At 48.8% G+C, this 21,112-nt stretch overlaps 1 protein-coding gene across 1 annotated transcript in view; it reads right to left on the reverse strand.

Annotated features, from left to right (window-relative positions):
• KATNIP (katanin interacting protein) overlaps nt 1-21,112 on the reverse strand; it is a 171,414-nt gene that overhangs the window by 23,337 nt on the left and 126,965 nt on the right. Inside the window, exons 15-17 of the mRNA XM_068968387.1 lie at nt 7,023-7,748; nt 5,777-5,982; nt 3,040-3,118 (exon numbers count right to left, since the gene is read on the reverse strand). Of these exons, the coding sequence (XP_068824488.1) occupies nt 3,040-3,118; nt 5,777-5,982; nt 7,023-7,748 (1,011 nt within the window). The remainder of the gene's footprint in view (nt 1-3,039; nt 3,119-5,776; nt 5,983-7,022; nt 7,749-21,112) is intronic.

Raw genomic sequence — 21,112 nt, forward strand, 5'->3', positions numbered from 1 at the left:
CAGGCTAGAAGAGCACATTTAGGATTTGGGATACAGGGAGGAAAAAGGCAAAGGTTCAGAGCAGGCAGCTTTGGAAATCACAGGTCTCAGAGTGGGCAGAGGGTCCTTGGGCAGCAGGTTCTTCTGCCATCCTGCTGAGTAGTGACACAGAGAAATTACGCTTTTCTTGTAGCAAAAAGGTCTGGGAGCTCTACTCCAGGGCAAAACTCCCAGGGCATTGAAATCACATTTCTGAGAAAGGTCAGAAGCTGGTTCAGCAGGAAAAACATTTACAGACAGCATCTCTGGAGGAAGTCATCAGATGGAGGGGACACTGGATGCTTCTGGCCAGCCTTCCTTCCTTCCTTCTTCTGGTTACGGCACTCTACCCTCCTCTGAAGCACCATCAGGGTGGCAGACTCCCCACTCGTGGCTCTAAAGATGGGCCTCTGACCCAGGCCAGGCCAATCCATGTTTTCCACCCCATTCCTTCCCTTCCCACCAAGGTAAGCCACAGTGATTAGTTAAGCATGGGCACGTGAGCCAGGTGAGCAGACATTCCAGGAAGACTGTTGGACTTACTGGGAAACAAAAGCTCTTTGACCTGGGATTACAGGGTGGAGCTTCAAGGAGCTCATGTGGACAGGGTCTGAATGGGAGACAGACAAGAGACCGAGAAATGGGGCAGAAGGACAGAAGGAGACACCAAGCCTTGATGACATCATTTGCACACCTGGATCCAGCAGTGTGGAAAACCAGCAACCCCTGACCTTCCTAGTTATATGCACGAGTGTGTGCTCAGTTATCGCTGATGCTTTGTGACCCCGTGGACTGCAGCCCGCCAGGCTCCTCGGTCCATGCGATTCTTCAGGCAAGAATGCTGGAGTGGGTTGTCATTTCCTTCTCCAGGGGCTCTTCCTGACCCACAGATCGTCTCCTGCGCCTTCTGTACTGCAGGCAAATTCTTTATCACTGAGCCACCGGGAAGCCCTTTTAGCTACTAAGCTAAGAAATTTCCTTTTTTGCTTAACTCAGTTTGAATTCAATTTCCCTTATCCCCAGCTCCCCACCCCGAATCCTGACCAACCTAGGGGAGTCCAGACTAAACCAGAAATGACGGCTGTCTCCCAGTTTTGTGAGCTGCTGACTCTTCCCAAAGACCTCTCTGGAGTGTATTGAGTGGTGAGGACCTGGACTGTGGATTCAGACAGACTCGGTCCCGTCCTGGACCTCATAACTAGCTGTGTGACCCCAGGTGGCTCTCTCCATCTCTCGGAGCCTCAGTTTCCTAACTTCATCTGGAAAATGGGGAGAATAAGAGCTGGAAGTGAGATAAGCCAGGGAAAGCCCCAGCACAGGGCCTGGATGGGGGATGAAACCAAGCCTCAGCTGGGCCCTGGCCTACACTGGGTTGGCTTTCAAATTACTCAGTTGTCCCCAAGTCACAAAGCAATTGAGAGAGAGTTCTGGAAAGTAAGGGGCCGAGGATTCAAAGGGAAGGCTTCCTCTCTTCTCAGAGGTGATTTGTGCTTGTGGAACGAGGGAGGAGGAGCTGAATTCTCACTGGGCACCACGGAGATGGGAGCAGGTCACAGCAAGGCCTTAAGAAGGGGGTGTGGTGGGCACTGTGGGACACCCCCCAGATCCCGCCTCCCACCCCCAGGGGTGACACGTTAGGACGGGGAGTGTTGACAACCCCCGACCATGACCACACTTGGCATTGCCCCTCCCCAGCCTACATCAGGTGGCCTATTAACGCAGACGTGTAAAGGCCCAGCCCCCTTACTCAAGACCCCCTTACTCAGCCCCCTTACTTCAAGGGGCCTTTGAGCTCCCTGCAGGCTGGCAGAGGCCTTGGTGTGATTGCCCCGTGGCCCAGTTCTCTGTGCCCAGCCCTGCTTCCTACCCTCCCCCAAGAGCATGCCACAGTAAACTCCATCGCAGAGACTGCTTCTTGGGGACCCAGACAGTGGCATTTGATATCCTCTTAAAGGGCAGAGACGGAGAACGAGGGCACACCAGGTGGGCATGGCCTGCATGGAAGCTTGGCGGGGAGTGGGGGCTCAGGAGATGGGGTGGGGAGGAGCGGCAAAGAGGAGGCTAAACTCTGACACCTTAAGGCTCCGTTCTGGAGATGATGGTGGGGAGGGGGCATGATGATGGCATGGTGCATCTCTTCCTCTCAGAAGATAACTGGAGGTGGATGGCGGGCACAGGGGGCAAGAAAGAGCAGGAGGGGAGGTGGCAGCGAGCAAGCTGGCAGAGCCCTGTGAACAGAGAACGGGAGGCAGAGACCACAGCCAGTGGGACCGGGGCCCAAGGGTCCCCGAGGACTCAGGCAGAGGTGGGGGACGTGTGCCGAGTCAGAGAGGACCTGGCCCGAGGGGCACATGGGCCGAGGACAGAGAACAGACTCAGCGAAACCCATATGAGATCTGCCCGGAAACCACCAGCCAGCAGCCGGCTGGGCAAACACACATGTTTGGCTCATAGGATGTTTTTACAATATTGTAAAGTTAGTCACCACCATTTAAAAACCTGGAGATTTCATGTAAAAATCCAGATTTCTGACTTTTTAGAAGAGTGGGCCCCTGGGCCAGTACTCCTGATGCCCCACCCCAGATGGAGAGGGGATGCAAGCTTCCTCTGTTCCAGCATCTGCTCTGTGGTCCAGTCTGAAGGCGCAACTTTAACCCTGGACGGACAGATGCCCAAGTCTCTCCGGCTCTTACGTCTTCTTGCTCTATAACTCCGGGCTCCCACTGCACCCTCTGGGGTCAGGGCTGCAGCTAACGCATCAGACTTCTGTGTATGGCCCTCTGGGAGGGCACACTGCCAGGAGGACCCCTCCTCTGAAGGGCTGTAGCCCTGCCAGAGCCAATGAGCCCAGCACTAGCTGGTTTCAGCCCTGACTTGTCCCAGGGCCTGGTGTCTCTGAACACGGTACAATCTCCTCCACTGTCCCGGGAAACCCTGTCCCAAGCGGCCATGACTCCCTCCCCACCCCCGACCCCCGAAGGTCCTCCTGCCTCTGACACTGCCCCAGGGGAGGGTACTCACAGATGCCGTGGTAGACGCCCGGCTCTGGCGTGGTGACATCAGGGACAGGGGGACTGGGGGGCAGCTCTGGCTCCAGGCCCTGCACACAGGGTGGGGAGAAGCAGAGGGAAGGGGTGATTCTAGTGATACTCACGCAGCTGGCCGGCCACTCTTCCAGCTACTGCTGCCCACCCCGTGCCCCACGTAGGTCCTGGTGTCTTTTCCGGTGTTTTGTTTTCTGCCTTGATGGGAGCCCCGTGACTGGTAATACGGGCAGGCCCAGAAACCCTCCTGCATCTGATATCTTTGCCAGAAGCTCTTACTGTTAGGGGAGGTATTGGACACTAATCAGCTCAGGCGATCAGATTTTCTGGACCAGGGAAGGACTGTATCTAGTTTATCCAGTGTGCTGGAAGAAGGAGGGGGAGAGAGAGAGATCGGGAGGGAGGGATGAAGGGAAGGAGGGGAAAGAATTCAAACATACAGAATGGTTCTCAACCCTGGGGACTGTGCCTCAACTTAAAAAACATCTTTTGGCTGCTCTGCATGGCATGCAGGACCCTAGTCCTCCAACTAGGGATCGAACTCATGCCTCCTGCGTTTTCAGTGTGGAGTCTTAACCACGGGACCGCCAGGGAAGTCCCCCTGCATCTGCATTTTGTAAACCTTCCCATGATTCCCATGGGCAGGCAGATAAAGAACCCCTGGTCTATAGACAGAGTGGGCCACCACATCCTGCTGCTAGATCTCTGTGTAATCGGAAACTTTTCTCATTAGATCTCTGCACTGTAAATCAGGGTAGAAGAGCCCATAGTTCTTCACAGACGGGAAAGTGTTAGTCGCTCAGTCATTTCTGACTCTTTGCGACCCCATGGACTGTAGCCCACCAGGTCTGTCCATGGGATTCTCCAGGGAAGAATACTGGAGTGGGTAGCCATTCCCTTCTCCAGGAGATCTTCCTGACCTAGACAGGAAAGCTGAGATGCAAAGAGAGGTGGAGCCACTTGTCCGGATCTTAGAGTTTTAGTGGGGATAGTGTTTGGGTACCTGATGACACCCTAATGACCCCTCAGTCCAGCCCCTTCAGGCCCCTGCCTGGCTATGGGCAGGAACAAGAGGAAGGCTGTCTGCCAGAAGCTGTCCTCTGATGCTGAGCAGCCTCGGGCCGCTGGGAACACTGCCGCCCTAAAGCCCACGTGCCTTCTCTTGCCTCCCTGATCCCCTGACCTCCCTGAGCCTCCTAGGACGCCCCCTGCTGGATGGACAGACCTGGACACCTAGGCGAGCCCCCTGCTAGGGGTGTGACCCTGACATGACCTCCCTGAGCTCGCTGTCCTAATGGCCTAGGCAGAGAGAGTGATCTCTGCCCCTCCCAGGACTCCATTGGATCAGAGTCCCTGAGCAGGGACTTCACCATGTGGAAAACGGTGGGTGAGTGAAAGGCTTCGAGACCCTCTCTCAGCTGGAGGCCCACACAGCAAAGCCAGACTGCAAACGTGTTTTGTGGCCTGCCGAAGGTTTGAAAATACTATGAATTGGTGGCCAACATTTTTTTTGCTGGGGAGATTTTACGTAACAATCCAGATTTCTGGCTTTCTGTGAAAGAATCAGGACAGTCACTGGCAATGAGCTAGCTTGTCTGGTGAGGGGAGGACAGGGTCTTTCCTCGCCCCTTCCCCATCTCACGCGGTGCTCTGCAGGCCCCTGCAGGTTGCAACCTGTGAACATGGTGCAACTGACAAGCCGCATCACTGCCCCGTCTTGGTCGTGCCCTTCCGGTAGCTGAACATTTTGTCCCTGGTTCCCGGTTGGTTGTTTGCACTCTTCCCCCCACCCTCTTTATGTCCTCTTTCTCCTATGGCCTCAAGAGCATCCCCGGAAACCCTGGCATCTCTTCACTGTGACCACTGGTCTTTGACTTGGGCTGACCCTTGTCCTGAAGGTCATCTTTCATTTTCGATAATTAGTCCATTAAAAGCACAGACTTGGGACTTCTCTGGTGGTCCAGTGTCTAGGACTCTGCACCCCCAATGAAGGGGGCCCAGGTTCGATCCCTGGTTGGGGAACTAGGTCCCGCATGCAGCAACTAAGACCCGGTCTGGTCAAATAAACAAAATAAATAAACATTTGAAAAAAGAAAAGCACAGACTTGGTAGAGTCTTGCATTCAAGTTCGAGCCTTGTTACTCCCCCACGAGGTGTCCTTGGATAGGTCCCTTAGCCTGTCTGAGCCTTGGTTTCCTCAATAGGGATATTATTAATCATCTCTACTCCAAGGGCTGTGAGGAGGGTTAAACACCAAGACAAGTGCTCCACGACTGGTCACGATATGTGCCCAAGAAGTGACTGCCAGGATCATCATTATTTTAATTCTCAAGTCTGCCTATTAAAAGCATTTGCAGCCCTTCCATCAAAAACAACAGTGAGTGATCAAAATGCAACCCAAAGCAAAAACTCCCCTGAGACTGCCAACCTCTAAATTACAGAGATGACACAAAACTGATTTCCCCAGCTTTGATTAAAATTTGAATACTTTCTTCACTTTGGTTAAAAAAAAAATAAAAAATAATTAGAGAATGAAATACGACACACAGCACAAAAAATGAAGCAGAAAAATGGGAAATGTCAAAACAGGAGCGCCAGCAGCTTACGGGACATCCATCTCCATCCCTCCTGCTCTACTCTGAGTCAGGAGCAGAAATCTATCTGGGTGCCTTCCCCATTGCCCCCCACGCGGCTCCCCTCGCCACCAGCCCTACCCGGTCATCAGCCCACGAGCCGGCCTGGGTGCGCGGCCTCTCCTCCCCCTGGCCGTCGGCCGTGCTGGGCCTCTGCAGGGCCTCCTCGCTCTGCAGGCTGCACAGGCTCTCCACGTCCAGATCAAACGTCTCGTCGGAGCAGAATATGGCCTCAAGAATATCATCGTCGGTCGTGAATAAGATCGTGTCGCCAAAGTGCTCTGGAGCTGACAGGGGGACCGGGAAGACGGAAGAGTCAGCTCATCCCACGTCACAACGAGGAGCAGATTGGGAACCTAAATCTATCAATCTTTGGGCTAGGAAAATCCCAACCCACTAACAGGTCTTGATTTGAGTAACTGAGCCTTATTCTTCTTTACATCTTTGCAAATGGAATTCACGGATTGTAAGAACCATACAGATTTAATGAAGGCACCTAAGCTAGTGAGGGCAGCTTCCCTGGGGGCTCAGACAGTAAAGAATCTGCCTGCAATGCGGGAAACCCGGGTTCCATCCCTGGTTTGGGAAGATTCCCTGGAGAAGGGCATGGCAACCCACTCGAGTATTCTTGCCTGGAGAATCCCATGGACAGAGGAGCCTGGCGGGCTATGGTCCAGGGGGTCCTAAAGAATCGGACACAGCTGAGCGCCTTAGCACAGTCTAATGAGGATCACTGTGATCTGTCGTGAAATAAGGGATGTTGCACAGGCACCGGTGAGGCACTGAAGCTGATCCTGCTGGTGCTCCACACAGATCTTTTGCTGGTCCTTGCAGGGGGCCTTGCTTGGAAGGGTGTGGGAGTTATGTCCCCAACCAGGGGAGCCTGGGGGTTCCAAAGCCTTGCTGCTTTGCTGTCAGGCAGGACAGATCCTGAAATTTACACTCCTGAGCTCCCCTTGGGATCAGGGTGAGGCTGGGCTTCCCTTGAAAAAGCTTCCTTCCTAGCTTCTCTTCCTACCCTTCCACATCCTACACCCTTCCCTGCCCTACAGATTCTCCCGAGAACACTCTCTCCATCAGTCACTTGTGGAAGGAATCCCCTTGTCAGACTCAGGCCCTAGGAAGCTGAGCAAGGCTGGTACCCAGAGCAGGCACCTCAGTAAGGCCAGCTCTTGCACACCCCGCTGTAAAAGGCAAGGAGAGGGCCAGGTCTAGGAAAGCAGAGGGACCTATCTGTCCCTGGCCAGCCACTAAATTTAGTTTCTCCTCAGAGCTTCAGCAAGTAGTGGGTAGGGGCTTCGAGAACACTCTTACAGCCATATCGTACCTCCCGTTAGGGTTCCAGAGGCCTTGGCGATTTCTCCCTTAAAGATGCATTGCGCGTCTAACAGCATCGTGATGTCCTTCACGCCCCGGAAAGAATGGATCCGTGATTTATTGTAATTCCAGATCCTGATCAGGGCGACCTGGCAAGGCTGCATGAAGTCCATGGAGATGGAGTGGGACTTGCCCGGCGTGAAGGGGGCCAGCCAGACGTGCATGTCGTCCTGCGTCCTGTTTACCCCATCGATGAGGTTGCTGACCACCCGGGGGTCTCTCCCGTAGGCCGGTAAGATATTGATGTCCGGGGGGTCGGCTTGAATGTTCTCGATTCTCACTGGTTCCCCCTTGGAACTGAATATTTCTATCCCGTTGAGGCCAACGTAGTGCCTGTCCCCCCATGTGGACTTGATGTCGATGACCAGGTGCTGTCCATAGGGCAGGACGGGGATTTTGAAGTCACCCCCGTCGTCTGTCTCGGGGGAGCCGTGGTCCTGCCCTTTCATGGGCTCCGGCTTCCCCTCCTTCCAGGGGGGTGGCTGGTCGCTCTGCCGGCTGCTTTTCTGCTGCTGCAGAAACTCGTCCAGGATGTCGCCCTGGAATTCCATGTTGGAGATGCGTCCCCGGTGGGAGCGGTCGAAGGCCGTGAGGGAGTCCCACGATTCGTGCAAGGTGTGTTCCTGCTCGCTGTGCCACCGGGGCCGTGGCGGCATCCGGGTGGACCAGGTGTCTTCTGGAAGGAAGCACACAGGAGGGGTGAAACTCCATTAGTGGTGCATGAGGCAGTGGGGACCCTTAAACATTGTCTCATCTGGTGGCTCTCAGCTGCGTGGGGGTCACCCTCAGGGGCATATTCTAGAAACCGTGGGTGTTTTTTTAAAAACTTTTTTATATTGGAGTATAGCCAATTCCCAGGTGGCGCTAGCAGTAAAGAACCCGCCCACCCATGCAGAAGACATGAGATGAGGGTTCGACCTCTGGGTCAGGAAGATCCCCTGGAGGAGGGCATGGCAACCCAGTCTAGTATTCTTGCCTAGAGAATCCCCATGGACAGAGGAGCCTGGCGGCTACAGTTCATAAGAGTTGCACACAACTGAACTGACTTAGCATGGACGCATAGCCAATTAACATGGGCTCAGTGGTAAAAAACCCACCTGCAATGCAGAAGACATGGGTTTGATTCCTGGGTCGGGAAGATCCCCTGGAGAAGGAAATGGCAAACCACTCCAGTACGCTTGCCTGGAAAATCCCATGGACAGAGGAACCTGGTGGGCTACTGTCCACGGGGTCGCAAAGAGTTGGATACAACTTAGCAATTAAACAACAACACAGCCAATTTACAATGTTGTGATAGTTCCAAATGAACCCCAAAGGGACTCAGCTATACATATACATATATCCATTCTCCCCCAAACTCCTCTCCCATCCAGGCTGCCATATAACTTTGAGGAGAGTTCATTGTGCTATACAGTAGGTCCTTGTTGGTTATCCATTTTAAAGATGGCAGTGTGTACCTGTTGGCCCCAAATTCCCTCTCTCTTCCCCCGACTCTTCCCCAGTGGGTGGTGTGATGCTCTTGGCTGTCTCAGTGCCCGCTGGCCCTTGAAGGGCGGAGCCAGGGATGTGACTAGGAATGGTCCAGGCACAGAATCTGGTCGCCTGTCTCAGGCACCATTCAGGTTGGTAAAAAAAACTGTCTGTGGTCACCCGAGTCTGGAACATTGTTGTTTTACAAAGAGACAAGTATCTTTTCGATATACTTTGGATTTTTAAAAAATGCAGCGACTATGCAAATCAAGGGAACACTCCCTGGTTGTGGGAGAACCTTTGCCGGAAGTCATCTCCACTTCAGAAACTCACCCGACCCAAAGCGATGCGGCTGCCTGTGGCGTCTGAGTCAGCAACCCCAGGGTCTGATCTGGAAGCTGTCACGGCCACATGACCCTAACGGAGTTTTTCAAAGGCTGCCGAATGGCAGGTGGAAGGCTTGTGAAAGAATGTTACGTGAGGGGGGCGAGGGGAAGCCAGAAATGCCATTTCAGATGCGGCCTCTCGTGTGGGCACCATGTCCCAACGTGTTAATATCATTCCTGGCTGGGGAATAGGAAAGACTTGAACTTTCTTCTTTGACACCTTCTCTTCTAAGTTCCCTATGTGTATTATTTTTATAATCAAGGACAAAATTCTATTAAAAAAGCCAAACGACCCGGGTATACTACAAGGTAAGGAATTTACTTCTACTTGTGATGAAATTGATTCCAAGAGCTGAGTTTATGTCCGGAGCATGTGGAGAACAGGGGCCTGGCCCTCAGGGGGTGGCTCCGAAGGCCGTGCCCTCCCCCTTGTAGGACAGTAAAGCCCAGGCATGTGCATCCAGCAAGCCATGGCTAACTGACACCTAAGGGTGTCATTCTGGACAAACAGCAGCTGACGACCCTGGCATTCTGTTTTCTCTCCTTTCATCTCGTCCTGTGCCCTGTACTCCATTTTCTGCCTGTCTCCTAGGGGGCCTGACTCCATCAATTATCTCCTCTCTCTAGAATCTTCAATCACTCCTTCCCCACTGGCATCTCCCCTCTCTCTGCCTGCAGACACGCATAAATCTCTCCTACCTGAAAGAAAAAGGAAGCTGACCTGATCTTGTGGCTCCCTCCAACTGCCGTCCTATTTTCTCCCTCCTTTCATTGCAGACACTGCATCCTCGTGACCCCCACCCTCGCTTTACCCCCTGTAACCCGGCTCCTCTGTGCAGAGCTGTTGCTTTTTGCAACCTCAAGCTCCACTTCTCCTCGTCGGTACAAAAATCCCGACTTTTCTTTGGGTACCCTGTACTTTTAGGCCATGCAGTTTAGGTGAATGCTGACAACACCTTTCCAAGATGGGTTCATGAAAGGAACTATGTGGAAGGAGAAGGCTCTCTTTAAATTGGTGCTGCTTCCTAGGAAGTACTAGTGGTAAAGAATGGGCCTGCTGATGTAGGAGACATAAGAGACCCAGGTTCCCTCCCTGGGTCACGAAGGTCTCCTGGAAGAGGGCATGGCAACCCACTCCAGTATTCTTGCTCAGAGAATGCCATGGAGGAGCCTGGTGGACTACAGTCCGTGGGGTCGCAAAGCGTCGCACGTGACTGAAGCGACTTAGCACGCGCGCATGCACTGTGAGCTGGTTGGATAGAGGGATGGAGTGGCCACTGGCTACGTTGTGGGGAGGGGAGAACGTGGCTGAGAATGAAGCGGGTGGATATGAACTGAGAGCTACAGAGTCCTGATGACACTTATATGATCCCCTGGATCCAGCCATGCCTGAAGCCAAACCCCTGGTGGATTTCTGTCCCTTGCATCCATAAGAGTCTTAGAATTCCCACCACCCCTCCACTGAAGCAACTTTATCCAAGTACACAATGACTCCAAGCACACAATCCTTCTCGGTCCTCTGTCCCTGTTTGATGTCCCAGTCAAGGTAGGTGCCCCTCCACCTGCTCAGGAGACATCTCTTCCTGGTTCTCCGCCCTCCCCTGCCAACTGCGCCTCTCTCTGTGCCACAGTACCCTCCGCTCCTCCTGGTGCTCTAACTCTGGCTGCACCAGAACGCCTCAACCCCCTCCTGTCCTCTCCCAACACTCCCTTCATCCAGCTCCTGGCTCCCGTGCAAGCCCCGCTCACTGTCATAAGCCAGGTTCTGGCCTCTCTCTGTTCTCCCCCAGCACTGTCTTTATCCAGCTCCTGGCTCCCGTGCAAGCCCCGCTCACTGTCATAAGCCAGGTTTTGGCCTCTCTCCCTGGGGTACCATGTTCTAATTCCCACAATCCCTTGGAACACCCAGACATGTCCACTCTGTCACTTCCACCTCTAGATATCTAAAGTGGAGTTGACCAAATCCTTTAATTGGCATTATCCCTACTATACCAGTGATTCAGATGGTAAAGAATCTGCCTGCAAAGTGGGAGACCTGGTTTCAATCCCTGGGTCAGGAAGATCCCCTGGAGAAGGGAAAGGCAACCCACTTTACTATTCTTGCCTGGAGAATTCCATGGACGGAGGAGCCTGGTGGGCTACAGTCCATGGGGTCTCAAAGAGTTGGACATGAGTGAGCAACTAACACTTTTCTCTGCAATACTGAGAATAAAGAAAATCTAACTCCTCACTGTGCCCCCAGGGCCCTGAGTGTGACCCCCCAACCCCCAACCTCAGCTGACTTCTCCAGCCTCACCTCCCACCCTTTTCTCCATGAGCATCCCACTCCAACCATGCCAGCCTTTCCTTCCACCCATACAAGTCTCTCCTGGCCTCAGAGACTTTGCCCTCATGGCGCCCTTCTGCCAGGAACGCTCTTGCCCCAGGGACCCACTACACTGGCTCTTCTAGACACCCTCCTTCTGGGAGAGGCCTTCTCTGCTCTCTCCCCTGCTGCATCCCAGGGCCTGGCACAGAACTGGGGCCTGGACATGCTCCTAGGTGTATCTCAGTAAAGGGATGGGGGCTTGGCACCACTATCACGTTCCCCGCTGTGCTCAGGGCTGGAGGCCGAGGGACTCCCCCCTCCACCTGTCAGTCCTGCACCTCTTCACCACCCTCCACTTCTCATCTGTCATTAACAAGACCCCAGGAGTCCCTCCCATCCTTGCCTCCAGGCGTGAGGCTTAACATCTGGCACAAGGAACTTCCATATGGATCGTCACCACCTCAGTTTATTGTGATTTGATTTCCACTGACTGAAATGAATGGGCTGGGCTGGTCTTCAAGGGCACGGAAGGAGAAAGCACCGAAAGTCATGTGTGTCAGGGACTCAGCGTGCCTTTCTCTGCTGGGGTGTGCGAGAAAGGCAGGACTTGGCTTTCATCCCGTGTCTGCTTTCTGACCCACTCTCCCCTAGAGAGGCACGCTCTGGGTTTCAAAAGTGGAGAGGTGCAGGCTTCGCCCTGGACCTCTCAGATGTGACAGCAGGCTGGGGCCAAGTTTCCCTCTGTTTGCGGTAGGACAGGCGACTTGTTAACCTTGGGAGTCAGGCAACTGCTGGGATCAGTGCTTTGTCCTGTCCGTCAACATTCCTCCCCACAGATCTGAACGGACAACAGAAAGCTACTGCTTTCATCTGCAGTCAACACGGTTTGGGAGGGAGCAATATGAGATGACGGGACTGAAGGTTCAAAACTATTCCTTGGTGGAGATTAATATGAACGGCAAAGTTCTGAACTTCACTTTATAAAAACCACTATGAAGTGTTAGTTGCTCAGTCATGTCTGACTCTGCGACTGCATGGAGCGTAGCCCTCCAGTGTCCTCTGTCCAAGGGATTTTCCCGGCAAGAATATTGGCATGGGTAGCCTTTCCCTTCTCCAGGGGGTCTTCCCAACCCAGGGATCAAACCCAGGTCTCCCGCATTGCAGGTGGATTCTTTACCAGCTGAGCCACTAGGGAAACCCTGAGGTAGGCACTAATTGCTACTAAAAGGGGAAGTGCAAAAGCACATAGTGAGATGCAACAGAGCCACATTTATTCTAGGTGGATAGCCATAGCTGATAGGACAAGAAGTGGACATCTGACCTAAGCCAACCAATCAGCTTCTGCCGTGAGTCTTTGGAATTGGGGTTTCCCTTTTGGCTCAGCTGGTAAAGAATCCACCTGCAATGCGGGAGACCTGGGTTCAATCCCTGGGTTGAGAAGATCCCCAGGAGAAGGGAAAGGCTACCCATTCCTGTATTCTGGCCTGGAGAATTCCATGGACTGTATAGTCCATGGGGTTGCAAATTGGACATGACTGAGCAAATTTCACTTCACTTCACTCATGTCAGAGAGAGAGACTGCAAGGCCACTTCCTGCTATTTGCACAGAGTTGAGAAAACTGATCTCAGGAGGAACAGTGAGGGAAAATGGACCTGCAGAGCGGCAGAGAGAGGGCCCAGCAGCCCTGGAGAGTTTAGGAGAAGCATCCTTGGTGCCTCCTGGCTTTCTGGCTCCTCCTTTCAATCCCATGTGATGCTTCCTGTCTTTGCAGGGCCAGAGGCTTCTCAAATAACACCTCGTTACTGCTCAAACTGGACTGATGAGATTTCATTCATCTGTAGCTAACTGAGCCCCGATAAAGACGTTTCCAAAATGCAGATATCCTTACAATGAGATACTTTGTTGGACAAAAGGATTTCCAGGCTCTGTCTTATGATGACAGAAGGATTCCAGCCCCAGGGAGGAACTTGGGCAGCCCTTCATTCTACAAGCACTGTTGGAGGGCTCGACCCGAACCTTTCCTGAAGGGCATGGCTGTGGGATTTGGCTCTATGTAATGAGTAATTTAAAATTTCTAAGCAACTCTCCTTTTTAGCACGACCAGCTTAACAAGCATGAAATCTCAAGAGCTCAGTTCTTAATGTGTGTTGAGCTAAGCAGTGAAAAAATGCCTGGAAGGAAATTAAAGTGAGACAAAGTCTTCTGATCGTGGACAAGTTAGAAAAATGCCCATCACCTCATAACTCCCAGCGGTTCTCCAGGTCTGTTTACCAGTAAAGCTTAGAATTGCTTAAGTCTTCTGGGGGCAGGTGGCTGATGACAGCAGGGCAAGCAGGGCGCTGAAGGGTAGTAGCATGAAGCGTGGATGTTGGAGCCGGGCTGTATGTGATGTTCAGTCACTTCAGTCATGTCTGACTCTGTGCCCCATGGACTGTAGCCCGCCAGGCTCCTCTGGTCCACTGAATTTTCCCACCAAGAATACTGGAGTGGGTTGCCATGCCCTCCTCCAGGGAATCTTCCTGACGCAGGGACTGAACTCGAGTGTCCGGCATCTCTTGCATTGCAGGCAGGTTCTTTACTGCTGAGACACTGCGGAAGCCAGCAGGGCTGCCTGGCCTTAAATCCTGCTCCAGCCCTTATTGGTTGTGTGATCTGGGGACAATGACTTAAACCTCACATTTTCTTTTCTTTTTATAATCATATAACTTTCAGGTGTGTAGCATAGTGGTTCAATATCTGTATACACAAAAAAGTGATCACCACCATAAATCTAGCTCCCATCCATTACCATAAAAGTGACCTCCTTCATCCATCTCGTGGCTCAGAGGTTAAAGCATCTGCCTGCAATGAAGGAGACCTGGGTTCAATCCCTGGGTCAGGAAGATCCCCTGGAGAAGGAAATGGCAACCCACTCCAGTATTCTTGCCTGGAGAATCCCATGAACAGAGAAGCCTGGTGGGCTACAGTCCACGGGGTCGCAAAGAGTCGGACACAACTGAGCGACTTAACTTTCACTTTCACTTTCGTCCATCTCACCCACACTGCAGTCACCTTCCACTCTGGTAACCACTAGTCTGCTTTCCATATCTGTGAATTTGTTTTTATTTTATTCTGTTTATTAGAGTCTACATATGAGTGAAGACATCAGTATTTGTCTTTCTCTGTCTGACTTATTTGACTTAGCATAATACCCTCAAGGTCCACTCATGTACATTACATTGTACATATATTACTCCATGTATATACGTACCATATCGCAGCTTTATTCATTCATCAACAGACACTCAGGTTTTTTTTCCTATCTTGTCTCTTGTAAATAATGTTGCAATGAACATGGGGGTGTGTATAGCTTCTCAAATTAGTGTTTTCATGTTCTTCAGATAAGTACCCAGAAGTGGCATAGCTGGGTCATATAGCAGTCTATTCTTAATATTTTAAGGAATCTCCATACTGTTTGCCATAGTGGTTATACAAATTTACAATCTCACCAACAGTGTACAAGAATTCCCTTTTCTCCACATCCTCTCCAACATTAGTTCTCTTGTCTTGTTGATAGTGGTCATCCTAACAGGTATGAGGAGGTATCTCCTTGTGGTTTTGATTTGCAGTTCCCTGACAATTAGTGATACTGAGCATCTTTCCATGTACTTGTTGGTTATCTGTATGTCTTCTTTGGAAAAATGTCTATTTAGGCCCTCTTCCCATTTTTAAACCTGTTTTTTGTTGTTTTTGTTGTTGAGTTGTATGAGTCCTTTATATATTCTGGATAGTAACCCCTTAAAACATATATGATGTGCAAATATCAACTCTTATTCAATAGATTGCCTTTTCATCTTGATGATGGTTTCCTTTACTGTATGTAAGCTCTGTTGATTGATGTAGTCCCATTTATTTATTTTTGCTTTTGTTTCTCTTGTCTTTGGAGTCAGAGCCACAAAAACATCTCTAAGGCTGGTGTCATTGAGATTACTGCCTGCATTTTCTTCTAGGAATTTTATGGTTTTGGGTCTTAAAATCGGGTCTTTAATCCATTTTGAGTTGATTTTTGTGTATGGTGTAATATAGTGGCCTAGTTCTATCCTTTTGCATGTGGCTGTCCAGTTTTCCCAACATTATTTATTGCAGAGACCGTCCTTTCCCCATTCTGTATCTTTACTCCTTTGTCATTGATTGACAAATAGTCCATATATGCATGGGTCTATTTCTGGGCTCTCAATTCTATTCCATTGATTTGTGTGGCTCTTTTTGTATCAGTATCATACTGTTTTGATTATTATAGCTTTGTAGTATAACTTAAAACTAGGGAGCATGATACGTCCAGCTTTGTTCTTCTTTCTCAAGATTATTTTGACTATTTGGAATCTTTTGTGGCTCCATACACGTTTTAGATTTCTTCTAGTTCTTGAAATATGCCATTGGAATTTTGATAAGGATTGCATTAAATCTATAGATTGCTTTGAGTAGTATGGACATTTTAAGAATATTAGTTCTTCAAACCCATGAGCAAGGAATATCTTCCCTTTGTGTGTCTATGTCTTCTTTAATTTCTTTCATCAGTGTCTTTCACCTCCTTCATTAAATTTATTCTTAAGTATTTTGTCTTTTTTGATGCCATTATAAGTGGGATTATTTTCCTTATTTCTCTTTCTGCTAGTTTGTTATTAGCATATAGAAATGTCACATATTTCTGTATATTAGACTTTGCATCCTGCAATTTTACTGAATTCATTTATTAGTTGTAGCAATTTTTTGATAAAGTCTTTAGGGTTTTCTATTTCAATACGTAGTATCATGTCCTCTGCAAAGAGTGACAGTTTTTATTTCTTCTGTTCTGATTTAGATGATGCTTTTCTCTTTCTTGCCTAATTGCTATGGCTAGGACTTCCAGTGTTGAATGAAAGCAGTGAGAGTGTATCCTTGTCTTGTTCCTGATCTCTCAGAGGAAATATTTTCAGCTTTTCACCACTGAGTATAATGTTAGCTGTGAGCTTTTCATATATGGTCTTTATTATATTGAGCTATGTTCCCTCTATAGCAATCTTGTTGAGAACTTTTATCCTAAGTAAATGTTGAATTTTGTCAAAAGCAATTTTTTTTACATCTACTGAGATAATCATATGATTTTTATCTTTCATTCTGTTATATCACATTGATTAATTTGTGGATATTGAATCATCTTTGCATCCCTGGAATTCAGTTCAGTTCGGTTCAGTTCAGTTACTCAGTAGTGTCTGACTCTTTGCAACCCCACGGACTATAGCACACCAGGCTTCCCTGTCCATCACCAACTCCCGGAACTTGCTCAAACTCATGTCCATTGAGTTGGTGATGCCATCCAACCATCTCATCCTCTGACACCCTGTTCTCCTCCTGCCTTCAATCTTGTCCAGAAACAGGGTCTTTTCTAATGAATCAGTTCTTCAAATCAAGTGGCCAAAGTATTGGCGTTTCAGCTTCAGCATCAGTCCTTCCAATGAATATTCAGGACTGTTTTCCCTTAGGATGCACTGGTTGGTTCTCCTTGCAGTCCAAGAGACTCTCAAGAGTCTTCTCCAACACCACACTTCAAAAGCATCAATTCTTCGGCACTCGGCTTTCTATATCTTTCTTTATCTCTCACATCCATACGTGACTACTGGAAAAACCATAGCTTTGACTAGACGGACCTTTGTTGGCAAAGTAATGTCTCTGCTTTTTAATATGCTATCTAGGTTTGTCATAGCTTTTCTTCCAAGCAGCAAGTGTCTTTTAATTTCATGGCTGCAGTCACCATCTGCAGTGATTTGGAGCCCCCAAAAATAAAGTCTCTCACTGTTTCCATTGTTTCCCCATCTATTTCCCATGAAGTGATGGGACCAGATGCCATGATCTTTGTTTTCTGAATGTTGAGTGTTAAGCCAGCTTTTTCACTCTCCTCTTTCACTTTCATCAAGAGGCATGTTAGTTCTTCTTTGCATTTTGCCAAAAGGGTGGTGTCATCTGCGTATCTGAGATTATTGATATTTCTCCTGGCAATCTTGATTCCACCTTGTGCTTCATCCAGCCTGGCATTTCTCATGATGTATTCTGCATATAAGTTAAATAAGCAGTGTGACAATATACAACCTTGACATACTCCTTTCCCTATTTGAAACCAGTCTGTGGTTCTATGTCCAGTTCTAACTGTTGCCTCTTGACCTGCATACAGATTTCTCAGGAGGCAGGTAAGGTGGTCTGGTATGCCTATCTCTTTAAGAATTTTCCACAGTTTGTTATGATCCAAAAATCCCTACTTAGTCATGGTGTGTGAGCCTTTTAATGTACTGTTGGATTAGGTTTGCTAATTTGTTGAGAATTCCTGCACATATATTCATCAGTGATACTGGCCTGTGATTTTCTTTCTTTCTTCCTTCCTTTCTTTCTTTCGTGGTGTACTTGTCTAGTTTTGCTATCAGGATAATGCTGACTTCATAAAATGTTTCAACGTTTTCCCTCCCCTTCAGTTTTTTAAAAGTATTTGAGAAGACTAGATATTAAATCTTCTTTGAATGTTTTATAGACTTCACCAGTGAAGTTATCTGGTCCTGGTATTTTGTTTGTTGGAAGATTTTTGATTACTGTTTCAATCTCCTTACTAGTAATTGGTCTATTTAACTCTTCTATTTCTTCATGATTCAGTCTTAGAAGATTGTTTCTAGGAATTTGTTCATTTCTTCTAGGTTGTCCAATTTATGTGTATAATTGTTCATAGTAGTCTCTTATGATCTTTTTGTATCTCTGTGGTATTAGTTGTAACTTCTCTTTCATTTCTGATTTTATTTATTTGAGCTCTTTCTCTCTCTCTCTCTTTTTTTCTTGGTTAGTCTAGCTAAAGGTTTCCCAACTTCATTTGTCTTTTCAAAGAATCAGCTCTTAGTTTCACTAATTTTTTTTCTATTTTATTTTAGTCTCTACTTCATTTATTTCTGCTTTGATCTTTATTATTTCCTTCATCTACTAATTTTGGGCTTCATTTGTTCTTCTTTTTCTAGTTCCTTTAGGTGTAACATTAGGTTGTTTATTGGGGATTTTTATTTCTTGAGGCAAACCTGTAGTGCCATGAACTTCCCTCCTGGAACCACTTTTACTATATCTCACAGATTTTGGTATGTCATATTTCTTTCTTTCTTTTAAAAATTCTATTTATTTATGTTGCCGTGCACAGGTTTTCTCCAGTTGCCGTCTACAGACTTCTCACTGCAGCAGCTTCTCTTGTTGCCAAGCACATGCTCTAGGGAATGTGGGCTCAGTGGTTGTGGCTTGAGGACACTAGCGTGCAGGCTCAGTAGTTGCGGTGTACAGGCTAGCGTGTGTCTGTTTGGGTTCTTCTTATTCAGAGTTCTCTGGGCTTCCTGGATCTGGATGTCTGTTTCCTTCCCCAGGGGAGTTTTCAGCCACTTTTCCTTAAAATAATTTTTCATGCCCTTTCTCTTCCTCTGGGAGCCTATAATATGAATGTTATTCTTCTTGATGTTCCAAAGCTCCCTTAAAATATCTTTATTTTTTAACATTCCTTTTTTCTTATGCTGCTCTGTCCCTGGGTGAATTCTATTGCTGTGTCTTCCAGCCTGCTGATTTGTTCTTCTACCACATCCAATATGCTGTTGAACCCTGCTAGTGCACTTCTCAGTTCAGTTATAATTTCTGCTTGATAATTTCTTACATTTTCTATCTCTTTGTTGAGGTTCTCACGGGGTTTGTCCATTCTTCTTCCAATTTCTGTGAGCATCATCTGACCATTATTTTGAACTTTCTACCAGGTAGATTATTATCTTTGTTTTGTTTTGTTCTTTTTTGGTAGTTTTGCCTTGTTCTTTTGATAGGAATATATTCCTGTTTCCCCATTTTGCCTAATTCTCAGTGTTTGTTTCTATATGTTAGGTAAATCAGCTCTCTTGGCCTTGAAGGAGTGGTCTTACGTAAGAGATATCCTGTAGGGCTCAGAAATGCAATTCTGCCTGGCAACCAGAGCCAAGTGCTCAAAGGGTGTCCCCTTATGGGTTGCATGCATGCTCTTGTTGTGGCAGGGTCATGGGTGCTGCTGTGCACTGGGGGCAGGGCTAACCCCTGGAAATACAGCATTGCTGGCCCGATGGCTGCTGAGTTCTAGTGGGCAGGGTTTATCACCTAGTCAGCTGTGAGGCCTGGCTGAGGTGCAGGGGTGGGTAGGGTTCTAAGTGGGGTGTGTCTACTGGTGCTCAGACTAGAGGGAGAATTCCAAAATGACACCCATAGGCACTGGGATCAGCAAAGTAGCCTGAAATTGCAAAAATGGCTCCCTCTGGTTTCTCAGTTCCCAGGGAGCATGCAAAATGGGTCCAGCAGATGCTTGGAGATTAATATGTGGGTCCCACTCACTTATGGTCCATGCATGTTTTAACCCAGTGTTTTTGTGCTGGTTTTCAGGTTGAGTGAATCTGTGAGTGAGCCCTTTAAAAACTAGCTTTCCATTCTCTGCAGTTCCATAGTTTGGGGTGTATTCTTCATTGGTTTTTAAAGCCAGATGTTTGGGGGGCTCATCTCTCATGTGCAGGATCCAAGAATTGGGGTGCCTAATGCTCAAATTCCTTAATCCTCAGAGAAAGTAACAGTACCTGTGTAATCCTCGCATCTGCAGACTGTCATGGTTGGGGTGTGGTTTTTTTCCTTAGTGAGATCATCTCTCTGCCTCCCTTACCCACCTTGATGCTGTCCTTTTACCCTTTACTGTGGAGACTTTGTTCATCCAGCTTTCAGGTCCTTTTCAGGGGGAATTATTTCACATGCAATTGTAGTTTCGCTGCGTGCATGGGAGGAAGTGAGTGGGATCTTCATATGCCACCACTTTGAACCTTCCATCTTACCCTGCTTTCTTACCTCACATTTTCTTTTTTTAATTCATTAATTCATTTTTGGCTGCACTGGGTCTTCACTGCTGTGCATGGGCTTTCTCTAGTTAACAGCGAATGAGGGATGCTCTCTGGTCGCAGGGTACAGGCTTCTCATTGCAGTGACTTCTCTTGTCGCAACTCGCAGGCTCCAGTAGTTCTGGTGCACAGGCTTAGTTGCCCTGCGACATGTGGAACCTTCCCAGAGCAGGGATCGAACCCATGTCCTCTGCATTGGCGGGTGGATTCTTAACCACTGGACCACCAGGGAAGTCCCCACAGTTTCTTTATCTGTAAAATGGCGCTGATATGAGAATTAAATGAGCCCGTTTGAGTAATACACACTGATGCCCAGCCTGGTTTACTGCAAACATGCCATGTATCTAGCCATTGCAATTCTTTTTTATCATCATTCCTCCCACACACTGCAGGAGACCCACCATGAGTCAGGCACCTGGGTCCCGGGGTGTGTGTGTGCTAAGTTGTTTCAGTCGTTTCCAACTCTTTGTGACACCCTGGAGTAGAGCTCACCAAGCTCCTCTGTCCATGTGATTCTCCAGGCAAGAATACCAGAGTGTATTGCCACGCCCTCCTCCACGGGATCTTCTTGACCCAGGGATTGAACCTGTGTCTCATTATGCCTCCTCCATTGGCAGGTGGGTTCTTTACCATTAGTGCTACCGAGGAAGCCCGAGGTCCTGGGGATCCCAACACAAATAAGACACAGCATCTGCCCCCAAAGAGCTTCTTGGTCCTTTTCTTCCACTCTGCGCTCCTCCCTGAGACACAGTCTCAGGGTTAAGTCTTGGCGGGATGGGCAGCACAGTCTGTAAGGCTGGGGAGTCAGAAACAGAAGCTCTGCCTGGGAGAAGGAAGCCATCTCTCACCATGGAAAGGCACTCAAGAGTCTGAGGGGACTGCTCTGCCCCAAGTGACACTGAGGGTCTGAAAGAGACCACAAACTCTCCACATTTCTAAGTGTAACTCTGG

This window comes from Capricornis sumatraensis, chromosome 3 (assembly GCF_032405125.1).
Source record: "Capricornis sumatraensis isolate serow.1 chromosome 3, serow.2, whole genome shotgun sequence".
Lineage (NCBI taxonomy): Eukaryota > Metazoa > Chordata > Mammalia > Artiodactyla > Bovidae > Capricornis > Capricornis sumatraensis.